The sequence below is a fragment of the Stenella coeruleoalba genome, assembly GCF_951394435.1.
Source record: "Stenella coeruleoalba genome assembly, chromosome: 15".
NCBI lineage: Eukaryota > Metazoa > Chordata > Mammalia > Artiodactyla > Delphinidae > Stenella > Stenella coeruleoalba.
Window position 1 is genome coordinate 57,893,668 of NC_137161.1, and position 23,858 is coordinate 57,917,525.

Genomic DNA, 23,858 nt, shown 5'->3' on the forward strand with positions numbered 1-23,858 from the left:
AGTGCAGTAAAATCCAATAAGCATCGACTGAGATACATGTGTGTGAACTTAGGGAGAAATAGGGGCTGGAGACTGGGGAATGTTTCATATGGAATATCGGAGGATGCCGTGGACATAAAGCTGTTCATGGTGGGGAGGATGTGGCAAGTGCGACTAAAAGTGGGCCAAGAACAGTCTTGAGGAGTGCTCATTGTAAGAAGTGGTTCTCAAACTTAGTGGATGTAATTACTATCCTGTGAGAATGTGAAGATACAGATTCCCTGGTCCAGCCCTCCAGTTTCTGAGTCAGGAGGTCAGGGATGGGCCTGGGAATCTGCTTTGCCACCTGGCTCCCACCCTTCTGCTCCCAAATACAACAGGTGGAAAGTTCCATCCCAGGTGAGACAGGAATTTGGCTGGGAGAGTAGGAGAGAGACCTGGAGCCAAGTTGAGAGGTTTGTTTGATTTCACCATCATTCTTACAGCCTTGTGGAGAGAAGCGAGTAGAGAGGGGAAGGTTGAAGGACAGTAGACTTTTTCCTCCCTGCCACTGAGCAAAGACCCACCGAGTGCTGAGTGGGAGGGCCCTGTGCAATTAGGGACAAAAGAGCTCTGAAGTGGCCCTGCCGCTGAAGACAGCTAGGGGGAACGTGCAGGAAATGTCTTAGGGGACATCAGGAAGGAACACCTGAAGTGGGCTGGCCTGAGGCTTCTGCAGTGTGACTGGGAGAAAAAGAGCCTGTGCTCAGAAGAATTCAGCGGAGCCTGCTGGCTGTGAGACCCCGGGCAAGGCTCTCTGAGCCTCAGTGAAAGGAGCATAACTTGTATCCTGCCTCCCAGTGTACAGCAGAGTGGTTAAAAGCCCAGGCCCTATACCAGACTTTGTTGGAGTCCCAGCTCTGCCACTTACTGGCCCTAAGACCCTGGGCAAGTCATTCTCTGTGACCCAGTCTTCTGACCTGCAAAACAGAAATCACGATACTCCCTGCCTCATAAGGGAGCTCCTCTGACCACCAGGCTTTGCTCAGGCTGTTTGCTCAGTTTGAAACGCTACTTGCCTCCACCCTACCCTGCCCCAATCTGGGTGTCTCCTACTCAGGAGTTCTTTCCTGACCCCTATCACTCTGATCCTCTTCTGTCGTAGCACTTATCACATCGCAATTACGTGCTTCAGTATCTGTTGTCCCAACCGAGTTGGGCTCCAGGAACTAGATCAGTTTGGTATCGCTAGCACCATATGTTATGGATGAGAGTTCAGGCTCTGGGGCCAGACAGCCGAAGTTCATCAGTCTGGCTCCCTCGCTATTATCTGTGTGACCTTAGGAAAGTCATTTAATCATTGTGAAAGGCAGTTTTCTCATCCAAAAATAGAGATCGTAGGACCTAGAGGACAGGATTGATGAAGAGCATAAATTAGGTAATTCACATAAAAGCACCAGGTAATAGCTGGCGAATCGTAAGCATTCCACAAGTGCCAGCTATAATCGGTGGCAGGGATAGGCAACTGATACATTATTTTTAATGAGTTTCTATATCCTTAGTGCCTGAGGCTGGGGAAAGTTTGTTCACTCATTAAAATTTGTCCCAAACCTGTAAGCAATGATACTCCAGTAGCAATGAGCAAATAGCATCCACATCTTGGATGGTTTCTAAAGACAGTTCTCCAGGAAAAGCAACCAGGGGTCCTTGGAGAAATAGCTGTAGCAAAGAAAATAGGAGAGCCTGGAACATCCTATTGTCAGAAAGCAAGAAAGTGCTCAAAGGGGTTTGATTAATGTCCAAGACACAGAAGCCTGATGAGGCTTCACTGGCCACATTTTGGGGGAAAATTGACCATAAAGAATAATGATAATTTATTCTTAAATACAGAATTTTTAAAAAACCCACGAGTCCGTAGTGATTCTCAAGAAAAGGGCGGGAGGGAAACTTACTGAGGAATGCCAATTAATTGAGATAAGGATAAGGACTGGGAAAAAGCACAATTTTGCAAACACCTATGCAACTGATCCAGGCAAGGATGTTAAAACCACTGAGTGAAGGCTGATCGAGAACAGGATATTCATATGATCTCAATGTGTCTCCCCAGAGAGTCTGTATTAATTACAAATGGACAATGGTGCCATTCCCTGGAGAAACAGGACACACACCATCTTTATCAAGTGATCAAGCCCTCACGTCACCAATAATGGAACCAACTGGCATTACGTGCTTCCTGCTGTGACACAACTGTAAGTGCATTCTGCTAAAAACGTTAACCTGGGGGCTTCCCTGGTGACGCAGTGGTTAAGAATCTGCCTTCCACTGCAGGGGACACGGGTTCGAGCCCTGGTCCGGGAAGATCTTCCCGGACCAGGGCTTAGGCACGGAGCAACTAAGCCCATGTGCCACAACTACTGAAGCCCGCGCACCTAGAGCCCAGGCTCTGCAACAAGAGAAGCCACTGCAATGAGAAGCCCGCGCACCGCAACGAAGCGTAGCCCCTGCTCACCGCAACTAGAGAAAGCCTGTGCACAGCAACGAAGACCCAAAATAAAATTAATTAATTTTTTAAAAATCCTTGAATCTAATCAAGGGGGGTTGGGGGAGCAGGGGGCTCTTCCTTAATCTGAATACAAAGTGAATATTAGCTAACAGTTTTGCATTAATGTTAAATCTCGGATATGAAAATGGTATTGACGTCATGTAGGACAAAGTCTTTGATCCTAGGAGATACATGCCGAAGTATTTATGATAGATATCTGCAACTCAATTTTAAATGTAACAGAAAGAGAACAGTCCCAAACTCCCATCACAAGGCTCGCGCGTGCGCACAGCCCTCTTTCGAGACACAATTTCGCGCAGCTGGAGGGTCAGATTGGGCGCAACGAGGCGGAAATACGTAACGGCGGTTTCCGGTGACCGCGTACGCATCCAAGGCAGCGGGATGGAGGAGGTGCCTCATGGTGAGCGCGCGGAGGGGGCGTGGGGGGCGGGCCTGAAAGGACAGGAGCCACTCTAACTGTGATCTTGTCTTCGCGCAGACTGTCCCGGGGTCGGCAGCGCCCAAGCAGGTCGAGGGGCCTCATGTCAGGGGTGCCCCAACCAGGGGCTCTGCGCTTCTGGAGCTGGTGCCGCTCCGGACCCGGGTGAGGAAGGGGCAAGGCTCCAACGGGAAGTGAGAAGCGCTGTCCTGGAAGAGGCGGGACGTGGGCGGGGTGTGGATGGTGTTGGGATAGGGGCCTTAAGGATGAGGGGCAGGGGCCCAGAGGAGGCGGGTCGTGGAGTCGTCTTCAGGATAAGGGGCGGGGCTTGAGGGATGAGTGACAGGAGCGGGGCCCAGAGGGTCAGGGTTTTTAAAACGCTAGGAGAGGAGAAAATTGGCGGGGTGGGGGCGGAGCCTGAACCCGTGACTGGCGTGGAATCAAAAGGGGCTTCAGGAGGGGCGGGGCATGGGAGAAAGTCGTAAGAGGTGAGGGGTGGGACCAGCGGTTTGAGTGACAGTAACTGGAAGTGGTTGGGAGGAGGCCGGCACCAGAGGGAATAGGGTATAAAGTTTGAAGTCAGGGAACTTAGGCTTAAATCCTAGCTCCGCCAGCTGTTTTCTTTGGACAAAATTTCCTTCCTTTTGAGGAGCGATTCTCCCATTAATTCAACAGAAGTATCTATTGATCACTTGCAGGCACAGTGCTCTGTGCTGGGGATACGGCTATGAATGAGACAGATGAGGTGATTAAAAAGCCTTAACCTCTCTGAGCCTCCGTTTCCTCATCAAAAATGGGGGGAAAATAGTTACAGTGTTGTTTTAGGGATTTGAACTAGGATGAAATATTGAAAGCATAGTAAATGTGTAATAGTGATAGTTATCAGTGACAGGTAACTAAGTGCCTGCAATGTGTCAGTTTCTCACTCTTGGCACTACTGACCCTCAGGGTTGGATAATTCTTTGTGGTGGGGATGTCTGCCCTGTTTCTCTGCCCAGAACATTTAGCAGCATCCCTGGCCTCTACCCACTACCTGCCAGCAACACTCCTTCCTGTGACAACCAAAAATATCCCGAGACATTGCCAGATGTGCCCTGGTGGGGTTTGCCCGCAGGTTGGGAATCATTGCTGCATTGAAAGTTCTGTTCTGGAACTGGGAATATAGTGTGAACACTTCAGAGCCCCCCCCTTCATGGACTTTATATTCTAGTAGGGGAGACAAACAAGTAAACCGATAAATAAGGAAATGTCAGATGTACTCGTAGCCTTGGGTTTTGTTTTGTTTGGTTTTGGTTTGGGGTTTTTTGGTAGCACTTATTACTACCATTGATGAGGTGCAGTTTCACTCATGATCCCTTGAAATAGCCCAAGGATTTAGCTTCTTCCAGCCCATGGGAAGAGTGACATTCAGAGAGACACAAATATCATATGATATCGCTTATATGTAGAATCTAAAAAAATGGTACAAATGAACTTATTTACAAAACAGAAATAGAGTCACAAATGAGAAATAGAGAAAACAAACTTATGGTTACCATGGGGGAAAGGAAGGGGAGGGATAAATTGGGAGATTGGGATTGACATATACACACTACTATATATAAAATAGATAACTAATAAGGACCCACTGTATAGCACAGAGAACTCTACTCAATACTCTGTAATGGCCTATGTGGGAAAAGAATCTAAAAAAGAGTGGATATATGTATAACTGATTCACTTTGCTGTACACCTGAAACTAACACAACATTGTAAATCAACTATACTCCAATAAAAATTTTTTTAAAATAAAAAAAGATTGAGTCAGGGGCTTGGTCATCTGAATTGCTTTCTTTGCAGCCATAGAGGAAATCAAAGAAAAAATGAAGACCGTGAAACACAAGATCTTGGTGTTGTCTGGGAAAGGCGGCGTTGGGAAAAGCACATTCAGTGCCCACCTGGCCCACGGCCTAGCGGAAGATGAAAACACACAGGTGGGACCTTAAGGAAAAACTGGGAGAGGCTCGTGTCTTAGGGCTCATGATGGCTCGTAGGGAGCTGACTCGTTAGTGTCAGTTTATCTGGCCTCTTTGGAATCTAGATCCCTGCAGAGAGAACGAGGAAGTGCAAGGCCGTCGAGCAATGAAATGACTATTTCATTGGATTCTCTAGCCATGAACATGGCTGGCAGGTGTACATTTCTCTTGGCTTGCTGATTATTTATTATGTTAAGTTCAGGCTTCTTTCTCTTAATGAACCCCTTCTGCCTTTTTCTAGGTCAGGGGTCTACCAACGATAGCCTGTGGTCAAATCCAGCCCATCTCCTGTCTTTTTATGGCCTGTGAGCTATGAATGGTTTTTACATTTATAAATGGTTGCTTTTACAGTGTTACGTTAGTACTTCTTAATCCTTGATTTTGCCCACAAAGCCTATAATACTTTCCGTTTGGCCCTTGAAGAAAACGCTTGCCAACCCCTACACTAGGCCATTCACTTACACCCACGTACACAGAGGAGCTTGAAAACTCAAATTCCCCAGTACTGCTCTCAGGATTTCAGCTTTAATAAAAGGTGTGGTAGGGTGAGGAAGAAAAAAATTACTTTTACCAAAAAGATCAAATGGAAATTTGCAGTACCTGTGATTTAAAAAATACAGGTTATTCATTGGGACTCATGATGGTTTTGCACTGATCTTAGGAAATGATCCCAATATTCACTTTGATTACAATTTTATACCTGATGAAACCATGAATGCTGCGGGGTTTTTTTGTTTTTTGTTTTTTTAACACAGAACACGTTCCACCATTTGGTTTTGCCAAAATGAAATTATGTTCAAAATTCTAATTGAAAAAAATATATATACGTACCAGAACTGCTAGAAAAGCTTTGGTATCTCTTAGACGCCACTGCTCAACACGTTGAGCCCTGAAATACGAGCCGTGGTTAGAACTTGTGTGTTGGTGCTGTGTGTGCGCTGGGTGAGAGAGCCCACCACACTCTGTGTGGATCACCGACTCTGCTGTTTTCCCGTCAGAGCGCTGTTTGGGGCCTGCAGAGGAGTTCCTTGTAACATGGAAACAATTTTATTGTGTTCATGTTGAAACACTGAACAAACATTGAAACAGCCATTCCAGTTCTTTCCTTGGTCTTGTTGCGTGCCTTCTTTCCATACACTGATATATTTTTGAAAATTAGTTTTGTCTTTGTGCATTTTGAATGTTGAAATTTATTTTTATATAAATAAGGGCTAAGTAACTTTCAGTTCACATTTATTTTATAACTGGCAAATGACCTTTCACTTTTGTTTGGCTTTTTTTTTTTAAGATAGTGCTAGTGGGGAGTGCAAAACTGCCACATATTGCCAGTTATTTTTTTTAAACTCTAATAACTGGATAAACTGCATACTTTCTACTTGTGTGAGATAAACCATTCTATTCCAGTATGAAATAGCGCCCTAAATTCTTAATAAAATAAAGGCTTTATTTCCTCCACAAAAAACCCAGTAAAGGTAGCTACCTTGGGCAGGGGGATCAAGCCCACCATTCCGACCTGCCCTCAATATGCTTGAGCGTGTGCGTGTGTGCACGCACACACACGCGCGTGCACACACACACACACACACACACACACAAACAGTGGCCTCTCAGATACCTCACCGAAGGCTCCAGGAATATATTTTTTTAACTCGTTGGGTTACGAAAGTAGAGTTTACTTCAGGGGTCAGCAGACTTTTTATATAAAGAGCCAGACGGTAAATATTTTAGGCTTCGTAGGCTATACAGTTTCTGTAGCAACTATTCAGTTCTTCCCTTGAACATGAAAGCAGCCATGGACAACCTGTGAACAAATGAGTGTGGCTGTGTTCTAATAAAACTTTGAATTTCATATAATTTGAATTTCATAATTTTCACCCTGTCGTGAAATAAATGTATTCTTTTGATTTTTTTCCCCCCAACTCTAGAAACGTAATAGCCATTCTTAGCTATGGGCTGTACAGAAACAGGTGGCATTCTGGGTTTGGGCCCTGGGTTGTGGTTCGCCAGCCCCTGGTTTGGTTTGTAGCTCCAGAAGCACTAGTGCTGGCTGGGGAAGAACTTCTTTGGGGGAGGATTGAAACGTTGGGGAGGCCGTGGCCTTGGGACAGTGCAGAGGCTGGGCTAGGGGACCTGTAAAGCTTGGTGTTTCTCTCACTAGGGCTCTGAATCCTGCTTATAACTCATTTCTCTTCTGATCATTTTATGACATGTGGAGCTGCTTTTGTTGGCCTACATGACTGACATGGGCTTCTCTGGAATCTGGTATCTGTTACCCAAGATGTGCTCTAGGCATCTGGGGAAAGGGAGAAGTGACTGGCAGGGGACAGCTGGGCAGGCTCGTGGGAGAAGGCGGCCTTGGACTCTGATGGCGGCTGATGGGATGTGGCAGGAGGAGGTGGAGGCAGAGGCGCAGAGCTGGGACTGCCGGGGCAGACAGGCTGGGCAGGCAGGGCTGCTGCTGCTGCAGCAGAGGGGCCGAGGGTGAGGCTCAGCCTGAGCCAGACCTGGGAGGCTTTAACGCCCTGGGAAGATGTTCCAGCGGGAAAGAGGCATGGTTTGAGGGTTGCTATAGCAGCAGCTGAGTGTGTGATCGAGTGTCGTCAGAGGGTGACGGTAAACCAGCAGGTGGTGTTGCTCTTGTCTCCATGAGAGGCCACGAGGACACAACCAGGGCAGTGCTAGAACCAACGGCAGGAACAAATGGAGCAGCAGGGCCTCCAACTCTTGGAGAAGAAGGAGGGTCAGAAGTCTGGCTGAGCGTTTGGGGCAGGAGGTGGGTGGCCAAGGACACAGGCTCTGGAGTCGGTGGCCAAGCACCGACTGGTGGCCAAGGACACAGGCTCTGGAGTCGGTCTGCCCACGATCACATCCCAGTGCCGCCGATACCACTGCTGTGACCTTGGGCAGGTTATCAGACTGTCTCTGCCTCAGTTTTCTCATCTGTAAAATGGGACTCAGGACCGAGTGAGATGATACTCGTAACAGTAAAATGCTTAACACGATGCCTGATGCATAGGAAGTGCTCAGTAAATGTCCCTGATAGAATATGGAGGGGTGAAGACTATTTCTGCTTTGGTGATAATGAGTTTGTAGCCCACCCAGAGTCCAGTGCCAATCAGGTTCACATATACTTGCCCATCTGTTTTTCTGTTAGTCAACAATCTTTTGCCGTCTGAGGGTCAAGTTTGTATTGGCCAGTTGGCCAGCCAAGAAATCTGTTTTCTGCGATGATCCATGTTACCCAGAATAATCTTTGCTTTCAGAAGCTGTCAGGCATTTTCTTAAACAGCTGCCTGGAGATGTACTTTAACCAGGCCAGCTACAAGGAACCACTTGTGAATAGACAGCTGTTTACATAGAATCACGCTTCCGTGTTGTTACGTTCTGAAGTCCCACTGCGCACACGTTGAAACTTTGCAGTAAACTGAAGGGAAGCTCACCAGCTGTGTGGAAACATGGCTAGATGAGCTGGATTTTTTTCTTGCAGTGGTGCTTAAAAAAAAAAAAGTCAGCACTTAAGAAAGTCTGTCTCCCCTCAGGCAGACCTACTGGTGACAGAAAACATCACTGTCTCCAAAGGGTGCCCGGCGTGGGCACAGAGTGCACACCGAGTGTCTTGTTGACTAAAGTCAAGCAGCTCACACCCCTCCCTGCCCTAAATTCAGCAGGGTGGTGAGGACTGCCCTGTCCTTTTCTGCCTGCCGCCCGGTGGCAGCTCATTACTGACTGCAAGCAAGGCTGTTCCATGATAGCACTTGGTCAGGCAGGTGTCTGATGGTTTGCAGAGGGCCTTGAATCGCAGGGTAGCCCCTTACTGATCACAGGTGGGCCGGGGAATGTGCAGGTTGGAGCGAAGGGAAGAGGAGGAGCCTCTATGGCGCAGACCTGAGCTGTGAGACATCCAAGAATCACGTGCCTCCTTCCCACCGCAGGAGTCAGCAGCTCCCGTCAGTTCCCAGCTTATCATCCTGCCCTGTGAGCTGAAAGGCAAGCTGTGTCATTAAAAGGTCCAGGCTATAGTGTCTGAGGCCCTCTCGGGGGCTTGTAGACTCGAGGGCTGGAAGGAGCCTAATGATCTCCCGAAACACTAGTTTCGCAGATCAGAAGCTCAGACAGATCGGGGAGGAGAAGCAGCTTGTGCGAGGTGACACGGCCTCAGAGTGCCAGCAGTTAGTGCTGAGCCCGCTTCCGGAAGTATGGGGCGCTAGGTAGGGAACGCTGTGGATCCTGACAGCCCTGCAGCACCCACTCCACCACTTTCTAGCTGGGAGAGGTGTGGCAAAGCCTCCTCTTCCCATCAGTCTTCTAGCACCTTCCACAGACCCTGTGAGGATTATTGCAGGCATGTTTCTTCCAGCTGGGGTTCTCTGGTGTAACTGGGGCAGAAAGGGAATTAATTGGATGGATATGGGGGTAGCGGCAGGATCAGCAGAATGTCTGAAGGGGACAGGACACGGCCACTGGAGAGCTGGATAGCAGGAATGTACCACAGCCTTTTCGGGTTCCACCGCAGAGTGAGTGCATGTGATCTCTTTCTTGTATCACTTCACTCAAGATACCCACTTGGTTGTGGGGAAGAGGGGGTGTAATTCCTCCAAAGGAAACTGATTAAACTGTTCCCAAAAGAGAGCGAGATTTTCTAGACCAAGTGGCTAGAAACTCGAGATTATTGACGAAAGTCTCCGTTAGGGTCGTAGCGATGGTATAATTTCCCAAGTTGTGAGGCTCTGATGTAAAATGTCTGGATCATTAAGCACACATCAGCCTGAAGCATCAGGAAGGCCACGGAAGTCAGGTCTTCAGGATGAGGTCTTCACCCTGATGGGTCTTCAGGGTGAGCGTTGTTCTGGTGCATTCTTCTTGAGGTCCAGCAGAGGGCGCTTGAGGCAAACGACTATCCAGTGTACGAAGGAACCACTTTCCTGACCTGGTGTGAAGTCATGTGAGGATCATAGGAGGTTGTCCAGAGGATTGAAGAGGAAAGCAAGAAACTAATTTGGGGCAAGTTAAAAAGTTACCCAGAGGTGCTCTCCTTTGGATCTAGGATGTGAGAGCTTTCAAGATGAGCACGGCCCTGCTCCTTAGAAGGTTTCTGAAGGCTGTCTCAGACCTCACGAATCAGATGGGGAAAGCAGGGCGTTTGGGGTAGAAGGAGTCATCGAAGGCTGCACATATCACTAGCAAAGAACTTCTGTAGATTTCCTTATTTTCACTTTCTTTTTTAGAAGTTGAGCCTAAGCCATCATTAACCTTCAGCGTCACAGGAAAACAGGGCTTGGTCAGAGCTCAGCTAGAGGGTCCACTCAGGCCCTCCTTGCCAGGCCCCCGGGGTAGTGGGAAGAGCCCTGGCGTCGGAGTCCAGAGACCTCAGTTCATGTCCCAGCTCTGCTTCTTGCTCGTTGAACAAGTCTCTGGGCCTCTCTGAACCTCAGTTTCCTCTTCTATAAAGCAGAGATAATGATCCCGAACACACAGGTGTGTGTGCAAACACACACACACCCCCCCCCCAATACATGGTAAGGGCTACGTAAACAGTGGCTGGGCCTGAATTGTCAAGCGACCTGATACCCTGGACTATAAGCTCAGCCTGAAAATAGGCCATACTGAGGGTGGCTGGGGTGCAGCAGGGCCATGGGCAGAGCGCCGGGGGTGTGGGTGTACTTTGCAGGTTCTTGTTAGGAGTTTCGTCTGTGTCTCTGTGGCCCGGAAGATAAGTGTTGTAACTCTCCCTCATGAGATTCCGCTCGGTCCAAGTTCAGCCCAGTTTTTCTTCACCTTCTCCCCTCCCTCCTTTTCCTGGAGCCCCGTCCCCTCCCGGTTGTGCACATCTGGAGGACTGTACATCTGCTTATATCACGTCTCCTCTTTTCCCCAGGTGGCTCTTCTTGACATTGATATATGCGGCCCGTCAATTCCCAAGATCATGGGATTGGAAGGAGAACAGGTAATAGTGACAAGACAAAATGCAGGGAAGCATTTTCTTACGGTAAACTGTAGCGCCAAGCCGCTAACCCTAAGCCAGGGGGTCAGCGGAGCCCGTGCCTTTTTACCGGGACGTGACGAGATCAGGTAAAGGTTCACTAGACCGCCTGTCTCCTTTTAACAACAGCCGTGAGTTTGGGGGCGGTGTGGATTATATTTAAGTTCATTCAAACCTTCTGAGAATTGTTAGTTTCAATGCCTTCTTAGAGGGGAAGGGAAACAATACGTCAAATGCAGAAGTCAGACACAGAAACTTAGCCCTGGCTGGGAAAGCTAGACCAGGGCTGACTAGGGTTCTGTACTCTGGAAGCAAGGAAATATCTCTGCTCCTGTGGTCACCAGAGGGGAAGTGAGACTGCGAGGCAGGCAAAGAATGCGGGCGGGGGTGGAGCAGCACGTGCTGTTCCCTCCCTTCTAGGTGGCACAGAGCCATCCAAGAAAGGTTCCCCTGGGGGGTGCACTGAAGCCGGGCTGGAGGACTAGGCTTTTCCTGGGGTGTTGGGATCCGTACATTCTTTACTGAAGCGCTGGGTGCTGAGGTTCAGAGGAGAACAAGGCAGATAAAGACCCTACCCTTGTGGGAGGGGCAGGTGATAATAGGACACTAAGCAGGGTAAGGGGACAGACTCGGCAGGGCAGGGCGGCCAGGGGAGCTGCTCTTTGGGAGGGGGTGGTCAAGGGCACCCTGCTCAGAGAACCCAGAGAAGGGTGCGCTGGGATGGGGCGCGCGTGCAGGAGTGTCCTCGTGTCCTCAGCAAAGTGGCCCACGGGGACGGGGCAGAGGGACGGGGTGGCAGAGAGTAGCCAGAGCCAGTCCTCGGGGACTCTGCTCAGGGCTTGGGACTTGCTTCTGCCCTGCTGCGAAGCAGCAGGAATCGCAGTTCTGAGCACGTGGCCCCCCAGCACGGGGGTCCGTTACCGTCAGTCACGTGCATGTACTACTCACTGGGCCAGGACACAAGTAGTTATAAAAATTGAAAATTTAAAATGGTGAGATAACAGAAGTTCTACTATTTTCTCCTCCTGTGCTATTGGATCATCGTGTTTACCCCTCTTTCAAAACCAGTGACTTAGAGAATTAGTATTAATAGGAATCAATGGGTTTTTCTTTTTTAAGTGTGACTTCAAAGCCAGTGACAAAGGACCCCATGTTATCTGATTGCAATTCTGTGAAATGTCAGCAGCAGGCACACCTGTAGACACAGTAGATCCGTGGTCCCCTAGGACTGGGGGGAGCGTGGGCATCGGGGGCGACACTTAAGGGGTGCAGGGTATCTTCTAAGAGTAACGAAGGTGTTCTAGCGTTGGTGTAGCGGTGGATGCACAGTTCTGTGAATATCCTGAAGCCATTTAACTGTACAGTGTAAATGGGTGAGTTGTGTGGTATGTGGATTATATCTCAAAAGACTGTTTAAAAAAGTAAGAATTCATCAGGAAAAATGGGCTTTCTGTTCTGGGTCCAGCGTTACTTGAACCGTAAATCTAAGATTGATGTGTGGTTGGAAGTTGCGTAAGTTCCTGTTTCATAGTAAAGCGTTGATACGGACTTGAACCCTGGCAGTTAGTGAACACCTACTGCGAGGAGAGGGTCTGGGTCTTGCAGTAGCCCAAGCTTCCCACTGACACCACTTCCCCAGTTGTTGTCCCCTGGGGGCAGCAGCTCAGCCCTGAAGTTCACACCACTGATGGGAGGGTTCTGTGTCTACTGTTTCACTAAAGGTCATCCCTCCACTCCTGGACTTGTACAGAGACTGCCTCGCTGCTCCACAGTTGCCTGCATCTTCTCAGCAACCCCCAACTGATTTCTGTCACACTTTTAAAATATCCCAAATTATATTTGGACTCCGGTAACATCGGTCCCCTGACCAGATATCTAAGCAGTTTCCAAATAACCCAACCTGGGAGGGAAAAGGCAAATGAATTCTATCATCCATAACCCAGCCCCTGACCCCGCTCTGTTCACTCCCTATTAAGAATTTAGTGGTAGCATTTAAGACAATGAATCGTCATTTATAAAACTGCCTTCCTACTGCGTAAACTTCGTCTGTGAGAGAAGCGTGACCAGGGCGTATAATTTCTCACAAATAAGCATGGGCTTCTGTTCCTGCAGGTTCACCAGAGTGGCTCAGGCTGGTCTCCAGTGGTGAGTGCTGACCCCCTTTTCTTCAGGATCTCTTGTCGTATGTGTACATAAAGGGTCGTAACTGTTTATCGTCAACAGATATTTATTGAGGCACTTTCCTAGGCACAGGGAATCCAGTTCCAACCTGGGCTTGGCACACTTTTTCTGTAAAGGCTCAGAGAGTAAATATTTCCAGTTTGTGGGCCATACAGTTGCCACCGTCATAGCTGGAAAGTAGTGATAAGCAAATGAATGACCGTGGCCGTTTTCCAATAAAACTTTATACAAAACCAGAAGTGGGGCCATAGTTTGCCAACCCAGGTTAAGATAGTAAAGGAGACGAGGTTTGTTTATTTCAGCTGAGTTCACTGTCGTTGCCATAAGGCCGTATGGTGACTCTTTCAATCCCCCCAATATGGTAACCTTTTTCTTTAATGATTTTTTTCGAAAAAAAGAAAAAAGATTTAAGGATTCAAAGAGTGAATATACTCACAGATCACACAGTAATTTTGTCCCCCCACTTTTTTCAGCCAGAGCTCAGACAAAAGACATAGGGAAGTGCCTTGCACTGTGGTTTTAAGTAAAATGTTTCTTGCGTCATCCTTTCTAGTTCCTGGAAGACAACTTGGGGGTGATGTCGGTGGGTTTCTTGCTCAGCAGCCCCGATGATGCCGTTATCTGGAGGGGACCAAAGAAAAATGGTTTGCCACTCTGCTTTCTGTCTCTTATCACGTCCTTCCAAGGGCAGAATTGCATCCCGTCCTGTCAGGATGGCCTCAGGCTCATCCTGCTGGGCTTCCTAGAGCATTATTTTTATGCATCTGGTTGCCTCTTCACTGGTTGAAGAGAGCCAACAGAAATACCAGTTTTATTTAATAAAATGTTATAATTTTTAAAATCTATTAGGGGTTTTTCTCTCCTGAAAATCTCCCTAACCCTGAAATTATTCCTAAGGTGGTTTGTGTTCTTATTTGTGTCAAAGAGAGAAGTATGTGAGGTGAAATCAGTAGCAGGTTGGCTAGGCATTGAGGCTGCAGGTAATGATGCGAAAGTGCCTATCTGGGCAAGGTTCCTCAGCCTCGGTGCTGTTGGCGTACTGAGTCAGATAATTCCTTGTTTGGGGAGGGTGGGCTGTCCTCCATGGCACAGGGGCTTAGCAGTACCCTGGCCTCTGTGCTCCAGAGGCGAGTAGAACTCCCACCCTAGTCATTGACAAGCAGACGTGTCCCCAGACGTTGCCAAACACCACTGATTGAGAGCACAGGTGATCCGTACGTAAAGGCCACGAGCTGTGCTTCTGTAAAGAGAGTCAGAAGGACGGGAGAGAGGAGGCATCCCCGCGGCTTCTCCTTGCAGGCATGATCAAGCAGTTCCTCCGGGACGTGGACTGGGGCGAGGTGGACTACCTCATCGTGGACACCCCCCCCGGGACGTCGGACGAGCACCTCTCGGCCGTGCAGTACCTGGCCGCAGCGCACATCGATGGGGCGGTGATCATCACCACACCGCAGGTGAGCCAGGGCCCCCCACCCCGGAGGGCCTCTTTCTCCCACAGCCCAAGACCCTGGGCTCTGCAGCATGCCCTGCCTGGGATCCGCAGAAACCTTACGTTTATCTTCGGTCCAGCCGCTGTCAGCGGACAGGGAGGCATCAGGTGGCTGGGGCGGGGGTGGGGGCCAAGGGCGCCTGGCCCGAGGATGGCGCTGGAGAGAAGACGAATTTGTTGTTAGGAATGTTTCCTACTGAATTTTTAAAGAGAGGCTGGGGCCCACCCGTAGACCAGCAGTGCTCTCAAGAGTAGGTCCCAAAGAAATGACCTATGAGGACAGTGGAGTGGGGACGTCCGCTCTGATGCGGGTGCTGACAGTGGGCAGGGCTTTCCACGTGGGGCAGGGGTACGTGGGAACTCTGTGCTTTCTGTGAACCTAAAACCGCTCTAAAGGTCAAGTCTAAAGCAACAGCAACAATCGGGTTGACACAAGGATGGCCTCTCTGATACCATATTGACTGTGAAAGGAAAGAGAGTCCCCTTGGATTCAGGAGGAGGGGAGCAGACCGAGCAGATGCCGGCCCTTCTCCAGGAAGCCTGGGGGGACGCCCCATGTTTGTGCACCTCTGTATGTAACTTCTCTAGAAAATGTGACTTCAGGCTGGGGACGCCCACTTTCTCGGAGCCCTGCACGTCCAGCAGCTGGCTTTCTTTAGGGGTCATTTTTATTTTTTTGTGAGAACTGCATTTTTAAAAATTAATTAATTAATTTTAACATCTTTATTGGAGTATAATTGCTTTACAGTGGTGTGTTAGTTTCTGTGGGGTCATTTTTGACAAAGCAGGGCTTGTAGAGGATACCAGGGAGAGAACCACAGCTGCACTGCGGTGAGACGCTTAGTAACAGCCAGTTTACTTTCTAGCTAAATGCCCCTCCGCCTGTACCCCAGCCTCAAAGGGCTTGAGGGCCAAACGTGGGCCTCAGGAGAATAGAGGACTCAAAGCCAGGACCCTTTGAAGGCCTGTGACCGTTAAAGCCACAGATGTTAAGCAGTAGCCGTATTTGACAGCACACGACCCTTGGACACGTGTCTGCAGTAAAATTAAATGGGGTACTGGGGTGGGTACTAAGCCCTGATTATCCACAGTCCTCACGCTGTAAGATGCACATTGAGAGTCCAGAAGTGAATTTGAAGGGATCCAAACCTGGTAATAGTCCTTATTTTCTTCTTGTGCATAAAGTTGCTTGGGTTCATGATAACCAGGATCAGAGGTTGATGTACTTTTTCTGTGAAGGACCGGAGAGTAACTGTTTCAGGCTTTTTGGGTCACACGGTCTCTGTCACGGCCCTTTAGCTGTACCATTGTGGGGCGAAAGCGGCCCGAGATACTGTGCAGAAGAGTGGGCCGGGCTGTGTTCCAGAAGAACTTTATTTATGGAAATAGGCGGCCAGCCGAGCCCACAGGCTGCCCTGACCTGGAAGGCTGTGCCTACTCGGGATCAGCCTAGTACACTGACGGCAAAGGGGAGCATGGAGGTGTGTTAAAGGGTCGCTTTCCTGTAGATTCGTTGGACATTGGACATTGCCTGTTCAGGTTTATCCTTTGAGGTTTGTGGGAAGTAAGTAGCACCTGGAACAGGGCTCGCACGTGGTCGGCACGAAACAAATACGGAACACGGGGCACGGTCGCTAACGCTTCACGGTGGCGATGCCACGGCCCTGCAGCCATCCCTCCACCACGCGGATGTTCTCTTTTTATGCTTTGACTTTGACATAACTGGACTTCTTGAACCTTGACAGGAGGTGTCGCTCCAGGACGTCCGGAAAGAGATCAGCTTCTGCCACAAGGTGAAGCTGCCCATCATCGGGGTGGTGGAGAACATGAGCGGCTTCATCTGCCCCAAGTGCCAGGTGAGAGTACGTCCAACCAGGTCCTGTCCTCCGTGCCTGAGGAAATCGTAGGGGTGGATCTCTGGGAAACCGTCTCTATTTTCCCCATCATTTCGGGAAGTAGAATCAGTTAAAACCCTCTGTTGCTGATTTAATGAAAATTCTTTTCACATTCAAAACAGCCATTTTTTAAAGTTGCTTTAAAATGTGGTCCATCGTATGATTCTGAAACAAAATCAGGATTCCTCCCCCTTTAATTTGCCTCCCAGAAGGAGACTCAGATATTCCCGCCGACGACTGGGGGTGCGGAGGTCATGTGCCATGACCTGAAGATCCCGCTTCTCGGCAAAGTGCCTCTGGATCCGCGCATAGGTGGGTGAGTCCCCGGTGGAGGCTGCACACCCTCCAGCTGAGAGGAGCAGTGAGACGCGTGGCGGTGCGTAGCCGAGGGAGCAGGAGAACTTCGGGGCAGCGGGAGGGGCCTGCAGAGGAGAGGAGAGAAGAGACTGGTCAGGGAGACGCCTGGTGCAGGAGGGCAGGAGGAAAGGAAGTCACTAAGGGGAGGGGCCAGGCCGGGGGTGACCTGGGGAGGCGGCAAGGGGCGTGCCTTCGAGTCTTCTCTTACACAGGAATTAGGTTCAGACTCAAAGCCGGGTACAGAATTAGCCTTGAAGCCTCCCGAGGAAGGTGCCCCGCATGTCCAGTGTACAGGGAATCCCGCCGCAGCCCTCCTTGCACCCGGCTTCTCTCGGTGAGCGTGAGGGGAAGCCGCTGGCCTGCCTCCGGGGGTCACGCTCCTGAGTGTCACAGTCCTCCGGGGACCCCACCTCCACCCCACACTCACTCCAGGGCGTCGGCTCGCTGAGTGGAGTGGTGAGGACACCCACCGCCAGATATTTCCCCACAGTAGCAGGAGTTGACCTTGCTGAAGTTAGGTGTGAGCCCCACCATGAGGAAGTGGGACAGTTAGGTTACGCAGAGGTGCCTGGGCCTGAGGGAAGCCGACAGAGACCGACGGCGCTCGGGCCCCAGTTGTTAGGAAGTGAGAGCCTTGGGAGCGTCGGCGCCGTGTGCACCTAGAGGCCGAGGCCGTGGCGGCTGTGCTGCAGGAGAACGGGGAGGAGGTTAGGGCTGGACTGGGGCCTGGGCGTTGCCAGGGAGGGGGGTACACAGAGAGGGAAAGTGCCAGGATTTGAGAGGTGTCACGGACGCCCGTGCTGCCCAGTCTGAGCCACTGAGGAGACGGGGGCAGCACCGAGAAGCGGCTGGCTCCCTCCTGGCGCTGTGTGGAGGCGGGTGAGGCCTTGGCTTGGTCAGCGGGCTGGGCAGAGAGGTCAGGAGTGGAGGGGGACGTGCCCGCGACGGGGGGGTGGGAGGTGCAGAGAGGAGGGGCCGAGAGCGCAGCTCGGAGGAGGCCTGCCTTGAGGAGGTGGACGGGAAGAGCCCCCGAGAAGCCCGGGGGACCTGGGGGGCAGCTCCGGAGATCGCACCTCGCTTGTTTCCACTCCCAGCAGCACTTCTGGTATGTGGTTTCCCCAAGAAACAGAGAACTCGGCTGCTTTTCCAGCCTTCCCCACTGCTGTAAACTGTCTTCGCATTGACCAGAGCTTCCCTCTGGGCCGTAGGAGCAGGTACCTCCCCTCAAAGGCCTCCAGAGGCGGGCGGCCCACATGAACTTGTGGGGGACAGTGAGTGGTGGCAGCCTGTCACCGCCATCCGCTCCAAGGCTGTGCTGCCGCCTTAGTCCTTAGAGCAGCTTACAGGAGAGGTGGCCTGGTGCAGCCTCTGATCCAGTGCCGTCCAGCGGGTACATGTCTAGCGTGACAAGGTTCATGTCCCCAGACCTCACCTCTGGTTGTAGCTGCAGAGAGCTGGGCCGGCGTCGGAAAGGACAGGCGGTTAATGCCGTGACGCGCTGCGGCGAGGCGGGCAGGGCCAAGTGAGGTCTCTGTGACCCTCTGGAGCCGCTTCTGTCCGGTGAGGGAACAGCCACGTTACCAGGAACAGACAAGAGGCCGCGAAGGACGCCCTCAGCCCCTGTGGGAACGTGCAGCAGAGGAGCGGCCGGGCTCTGGCACCGTGATCCTCAGCCTCCCCAGCCCCGCACGCCTGAGGGTCACGCGGAAGCACGTCTGGGGCCGGGCGCCCTGGCCTAGATCCGCGCTGCCCCAGCGCTGGCTGCGGGCTCCGGCGGGTCCTTGCCAGGCGCTGAACCTCAGGCCGCACCTGCGAGGTGGGCACGGTGATGGAGCCAGGGGCTGCACAGATGGAAGGAGGGCCACAAGGGGAGCCTTGGACAGGGCAGTGCCCAAGGGGTGCCGCCTGCAGGCGACAGGCAGGAGGGGGAGGTTTGTGGAGACGGGGAACTGACCAGAGCGCATTTATAAGGGGACAGGCATGTCCTCTGGGGAAGGGAGGACGAGGAGTGAGAGGACGCTGGATGAAAATCAGAAGGAAGTGACCCCACGAGCCTGTTGTGGGACCTGTGACTTCCCAGACCCAGTCCAGCGACCGTGAACTCGGAGGCTTCCCTAGCTGCTTCCGCCACAGTTCACAGTGCCCGGGCCACATGGGGGCCCACTTTGCCCCCCGTCTCGGGTGTCCCTGTCCCACCGGGCAACATGCTGGGGAGCTGAGGCGACGACTGCTCCACGGTTGGCCTGGCCAGGATCCCCCCAGGAGGCTGGGGAGTGGCTGTGGGTCGTGGAACCACTGATCCTGCTTCTCCAGCAGGGGGGGCGGGGGCAGAGGAGCTGGCAGCGGGGTCTACCCAGGACCAGACGGGAGGGGAGCACGCCGCGTGCCCAAGGTCCCGCCCCGTGCTCACCTGGATGCGAGACCACCTGTGTGTCCCGAGGCGGCACTGCAGTACACAGAGCAGATGGATGGATGCCAACCTGGAGAGACCTTCAAGATAAAATTACACATGGAGAAAGCAACGGGCAGAATATGTGTGTCATACACTCCCAAGCATTTTTTTTAAAATACATGAGTGTGTATATGTATATATATGCATATATTTCTAGAAGGATACTTGAAACACTGGTAGCCTCCTTTGAACTCATTCTTCATGGTATAACCTTTTGTATTCCATACTCTTACTGTGTGCCTTCATTATCTTTTTACTGAAAGAATGAATTGGTCTTTTAAATGCAGGTTCCTGGGCCTGCCTAGGAGCTGCTGTATCTGATCACAGTGGGGGCCCTGGAACCTGCATTTGCTGCACATGACCCAGATGACTCGCAGGCACACACACTAAACACCAGGTACAGGTCAGCCAGGTACAGGTCAGAGCTGCGAGGAAACGCTAGCCAGGGTCCCTGCTGGATGGCGGGGGGAAGGTGAGGTCCTCGAGACCCCGACATTCTGTCTCAGCTTTGATCTTCATTACAAGTGAGGTGGGCTCGACCTTCAGTGTCATGGGCACAGAAAGAGCCCCAGGTTCACATCACCACTGTGCTTCTTCATGGATTTTCTTTCCTTTGTTTAAGGTAAGAGTTGCGACAAAGGACAGTCTTTTTTGGTTGAAGCCCCGGATTCACCAGCCACTTTAGCCTACAGAAGTATAATCCAGAGTAAGTGTTGAAGCGAGTCCTGTGAATCCCGACGGCACGGGGCCAGGAAGTGACTTAAATGAGCAGAGTGGGCTGGGTGTGAGAAGGCCCCGTTCAGGACCATACGTGGTCACTGCAGCCATAAGTGGCCACACAGCTTTGGTGGGGACACTGGGGTAGTGAGGTCTGGCATGACCCCATCAGCCCGGGAAGCCAGGAGTCCTGAAAAATCTTCTGGTACCTCAGTGTTGTGAACTAAGTCATAGTTTAAAAAACACGGTGAAGTTTATGGTATAGGAAATACACCTCAATAAAGCTATAAAAAGAAATGAAGAAGAAAAAAGCAGCACAGTGAGCCAGACCCAGCCCACGTGCAGGCCTGATTCAGTCAACGACAGGCAGCCATCAGGGGCGCTGAATCTAAGGCACAGGTGTCGTCAGTAGTTAAAGCTTTAGGCTCCCGGTTTGTGGCTGAGTCCTTTTGACCTAGTGAAATGGTGTTGAGGGTAAATCACATCATTTCCGGGATTCTTGATCTGTAGAATGGGCCAGCGTGAGGCCTCCAGTTGTGGTTATAACCACAGGTGGGCAGTGGACAGTATTGGGCTCACTTTCAGATTCAGGGCATAAGCCGAAATGGGACTATTGGGAGAATTAAGCCACCTGAGGACACCACCCCATCTAGACGCGGCCTCGCCAGCAAAGGGCAGGGCCACCAAGAGCCGCAACTGCTTCCTTACCTGCTGTCTTGTTTTCCAGGAATCCAGGAGTTCTGTAGTCTGCGTCAGCCAAAAGGGGAGAACCTCGTCGGCTCCTGAAACAGGAGGACGTTCGGAACCCAAGCAGCACGTCCCATCACACCTGACCAGCTGCGTGACAGAGCAGGGGTCACAGGCAGAGAGGGACCAGCCCCAGGCATGGTGTGAAGTCACTTTTTCAGAGACACTTTAATCATCTAACATTTGTACACTTTTCTTTAGAACGTATGTAAAGGGCATTCTTTACAGATGTGCCGTTTCAAAAATAAAAACATCTCAGACCTCTGCCCCAAGGCCTGCTTCGTGTAAAAAACCAGCGGCTTGTGGGTCATGGAATTTTCTTCTCTGTCGGAAGCTGTTCCACTACAGAACCTCTCACTTGAGCCTTCGCTGCCTCGGAAAATAAGCCTGAAAAAGAACCAAAGGGACAAAGGGGTGAATGTGTGGCTTCACTGCAGATATACAGTCACAGGTGCAGACAGCGTAGTGCAAACGCTGTTCCTCAGGTGGAGAAGAAATTAAAGCAGTGATAGATCCTCCTGCTGGGGCTTGTCCTGAGGTCAATGCACACCACATGGCTGGGCACAGTCAAAACACCCTCGAATCACCCACATGAGAACAGATTTGGGGGTCAGTGTCGACACCCTGTATAGGAATGTGTGTTCACTATATCCAGCAATTTCCAGTGTCAGACGACTTACAGGGTTTTCTAACATTACATAAAAAGAGAGATGCAAACTCCAAGAAGATCCTCATTGCCATGAGACGCTCACTCTGGAAGACACACAGGAACTGAGAGCAGCTGAGGGAAGAGTAAATTCCCAGTTCCCATCTTATTCCAGGCATGGAAGTGGAAGGTGGGCAAATGCCTTGCCCTCCCCTTCTCTCGTCGCCCACCCCGCTTGCCTACATAGAGTCAAATCCACCTGTTCAAGGTGAGGAAGGTGGGACCCCTCTAAAGGGCCCACCCAGACCACAGGCCCAGCTGAACCCAGGGGAGCTGCGCTTCCACGGGAGCCCCCGGCCCTGCACCGTCCAGGCCGCCGCCTCGATCCCACCTCTTACCTAATACTTGTGAATCTCCAGCCCCTCAAGGCCAGGCTTCTGGAAGTCTCTTGGACAGGCCTGCAAGGGGAAGAGGCTGCCCTGGCTTTCTGTCTCACATGTGTGTGGCCTGATCCCACTGATTCAAGGCCAGAGCAAACCCACAGTGAACTGAAAGCCTGTAGGGCTGGTTGCTCAAGGTCTTGGTGTGAAGCTGCACTGTTCACATTTAAGATGGTTCAGACCATTTCAGGAAGAGCCTGGTCAAATTTAGAAGATCTATTTCTCTCCTAGAACTAAGGCTAGGTTTTAAAAAAAAATACGTTATGGTTCTTAATTCTGTCGTTTAAAGAAATCACTCAAAACCGACAATGGCAGTCACAAAAAGACAAGCGCTGTATGATTTCACTTAGGTGAGGTCCCTAGAGTCGTCAGATGCATGGGGACAGGAAGTAGGTGGTTACCTGGAGCTTGTTGGTGGGGGGAAGGGTGGGGAATGGGGAGTTAAACATTCAGTGGGTACAGAGTTTTGGTTTGTGAAGATCAGAGTTGTGGTGACATGATGATGTGGATATACTGAACTGTACACTTTTTTTTAAAGAACTCTGCCTTTTTTTTTTCTTTTTTTTTGGCTGCGTTGGGTCTTCGTTGCTGCGCACAGGTTTTCTCTAGTTGCGGCGAGTGGGGGCTACTCTTCATTGCAGGGCGTAGGCTTCTCATTGCGGTGGCTTCTCATGTTGCAAAACACAAGCTCTAGGCATGCGGGCTTCAGTAGTTGTGGCTCGTGGGCTCAGTAGTTGTGGCTCACGGGCTCTAGAGCGCAGGCTCAGTAGTTGTGGCGCACGGGCTTAGTTGCTCCGTGGCATGTGGGATCTTCCTGGACCAGGGCTCGAACCCGTGTCCCCTGCATTGGCAGGCGGATTCTTAACCACTGCACCACCAGGGAAGCCCTGAACTGTACACTTAAAAATGGTTAAAAGGGTAAATTTTGTTGGGTATATTTTAACCACACACACAAAAATGCAACTAACCATGGAGGCCTGGCTGATATGGAAAACATCAAAACCTGCCATTGCCAACAGGCCTCCTTGACTTTTAAGTGTCTGGAGATCAGGGGTCCAGGAATCAGACTTCAATAACTCACCGTCTGGAGCACCGTCTGGGACAGAAAACTGGCTGTGACTTTGCTGATGTCACTCTCGCCTCCCATCTTACAAAGGACGTAGCCGTACAGGTTAGCGGCTTGGAGAGAAATCCCAGCTATCACAAGGGCCTGCGCTCAGACAAAGCAAATGTAATTCTCCTAAGAGCACGTATTGAAATATTCCTCCCAAAACAAGTAGGAGTGGCTCCAGCCCACACCTGCTAGTAATAGCCAACCTCTCTGGAGTGCTTACAAATACTCATGGACCGCTTTTAATCACCAGGAACCCGAGAGGTTGGGGCCGTTATTATCCCATTTTACAGGGAGAACATGGAAGCTCAGGGAAGCTAAAGTTGCCTGAGGTCGCAGAGCTGGAGCGAGGCTGAGCCGTGATCCAGACTCCAGAGCCCACACTTTTTTTTTTGCGGTACGCGGGCCTCTCACTGTTGTGGCCTCTCCCGTTGCGGAGCACAGGCTCCGGACGCGCAGGCTCAGCGGCCATGGCTCACGGGCCCAGCCGCTCCGCGGCATGTGGGATCTTCCCGGACCCGGGCACGAAACCATGTCCCCTGCATCGGCAGGCAGACTCTCAACCACTGCACCACCAGGGAAGCCCAGCCCACACTTTTTTATGCTGTTGCTCAGACTGTCCATAGATATTTTGTTTCCTCACTGAATGACTCAGATCGTGGCAATGCAATATGATAACTCTGAAATAAAACTGCAGAACCCTGAGGCTAGCTTATTCCTACTGAGGAAGGGTTCCCTATCCAAGGTAGGACGTCATGCACTTTTTCTAAAAACTCCTCTCTCAGCAGCATTATTCAGAGCCAAAAGCTGGAAACAAATAACCATTGATTATCTCACTGATGGATAAATGGATAAACAAAATGTGGTCTAATACCGTGGAATAGTATTC

At 50.9% G+C, this 23,858-nt stretch overlaps 2 protein-coding genes across 3 annotated transcripts in view; one reads left to right on the plus strand and one right to left on the minus strand.

Annotated features, from left to right (window-relative positions):
• The first annotated feature begins 2,886 nt into the window (after positions 1–2,886).
• NUBP1 (NUBP iron-sulfur cluster assembly factor 1, cytosolic) lies at positions 2,887–20,952 on the plus strand. Its single transcript, XM_079944527.1, has 11 exons — positions 2,887–2,921; positions 3,000–3,104; positions 4,779–4,912; positions 10,830–10,898; positions 13,047–13,079; positions 13,669–13,759; positions 14,415–14,569; positions 16,350–16,460; positions 16,709–16,811; positions 19,931–20,014; positions 20,753–20,952. The coding sequence occupies exons 1-11, from the start codon at positions 2,903–2,905 to the stop codon at positions 20,809–20,811; spliced, it is 963 nt and encodes a 320-aa protein (XP_079800653.1). The 5' UTR covers positions 2,887–2,902; the 3' UTR covers positions 20,812–20,952.
• Positions 20,953–21,141: 189 nt separating this feature from the next.
• TVP23A (trans-golgi network vesicle protein 23 homolog A) overlaps positions 21,142–23,858 on the minus strand; it is a 32,137-nt gene continuing 29,420 nt past the window's right edge. For both annotated transcript variants that reach the window (XM_079944529.1, XM_079944528.1), the window contains 3 exons: positions 22,940–23,068; positions 21,817–21,876; positions 21,142–21,159 (listed from right to left, as the gene is read on the minus strand). In XM_079944529.1, the coding sequence (XP_079800655.1) occupies positions 21,817–21,876; positions 22,940–23,068 (189 nt within the window). In that variant the 3' untranslated portion in view covers positions 21,142–21,159. The remainder of the gene's footprint in view (positions 21,160–21,816; positions 21,877–22,939; positions 23,069–23,858) is intronic.

Bases quoted from the DNA above. Each gene is read 5' to 3' on its own strand.
- NUBP1 (XM_079944527.1), top strand. The intron at 13,760-14,414 runs GTTTGCCACTCT...TTCTCCTTGCAG, and splicing joins GAGGGGACCAAAGAAAAATG to GCATGATCAAGCAGTTCCTC. The intron at 14,570-16,349 runs GTGAGCCAGGGC...GAACCTTGACAG, and splicing joins TGATCATCACCACACCGCAG to GAGGTGTCGCTCCAGGACGT.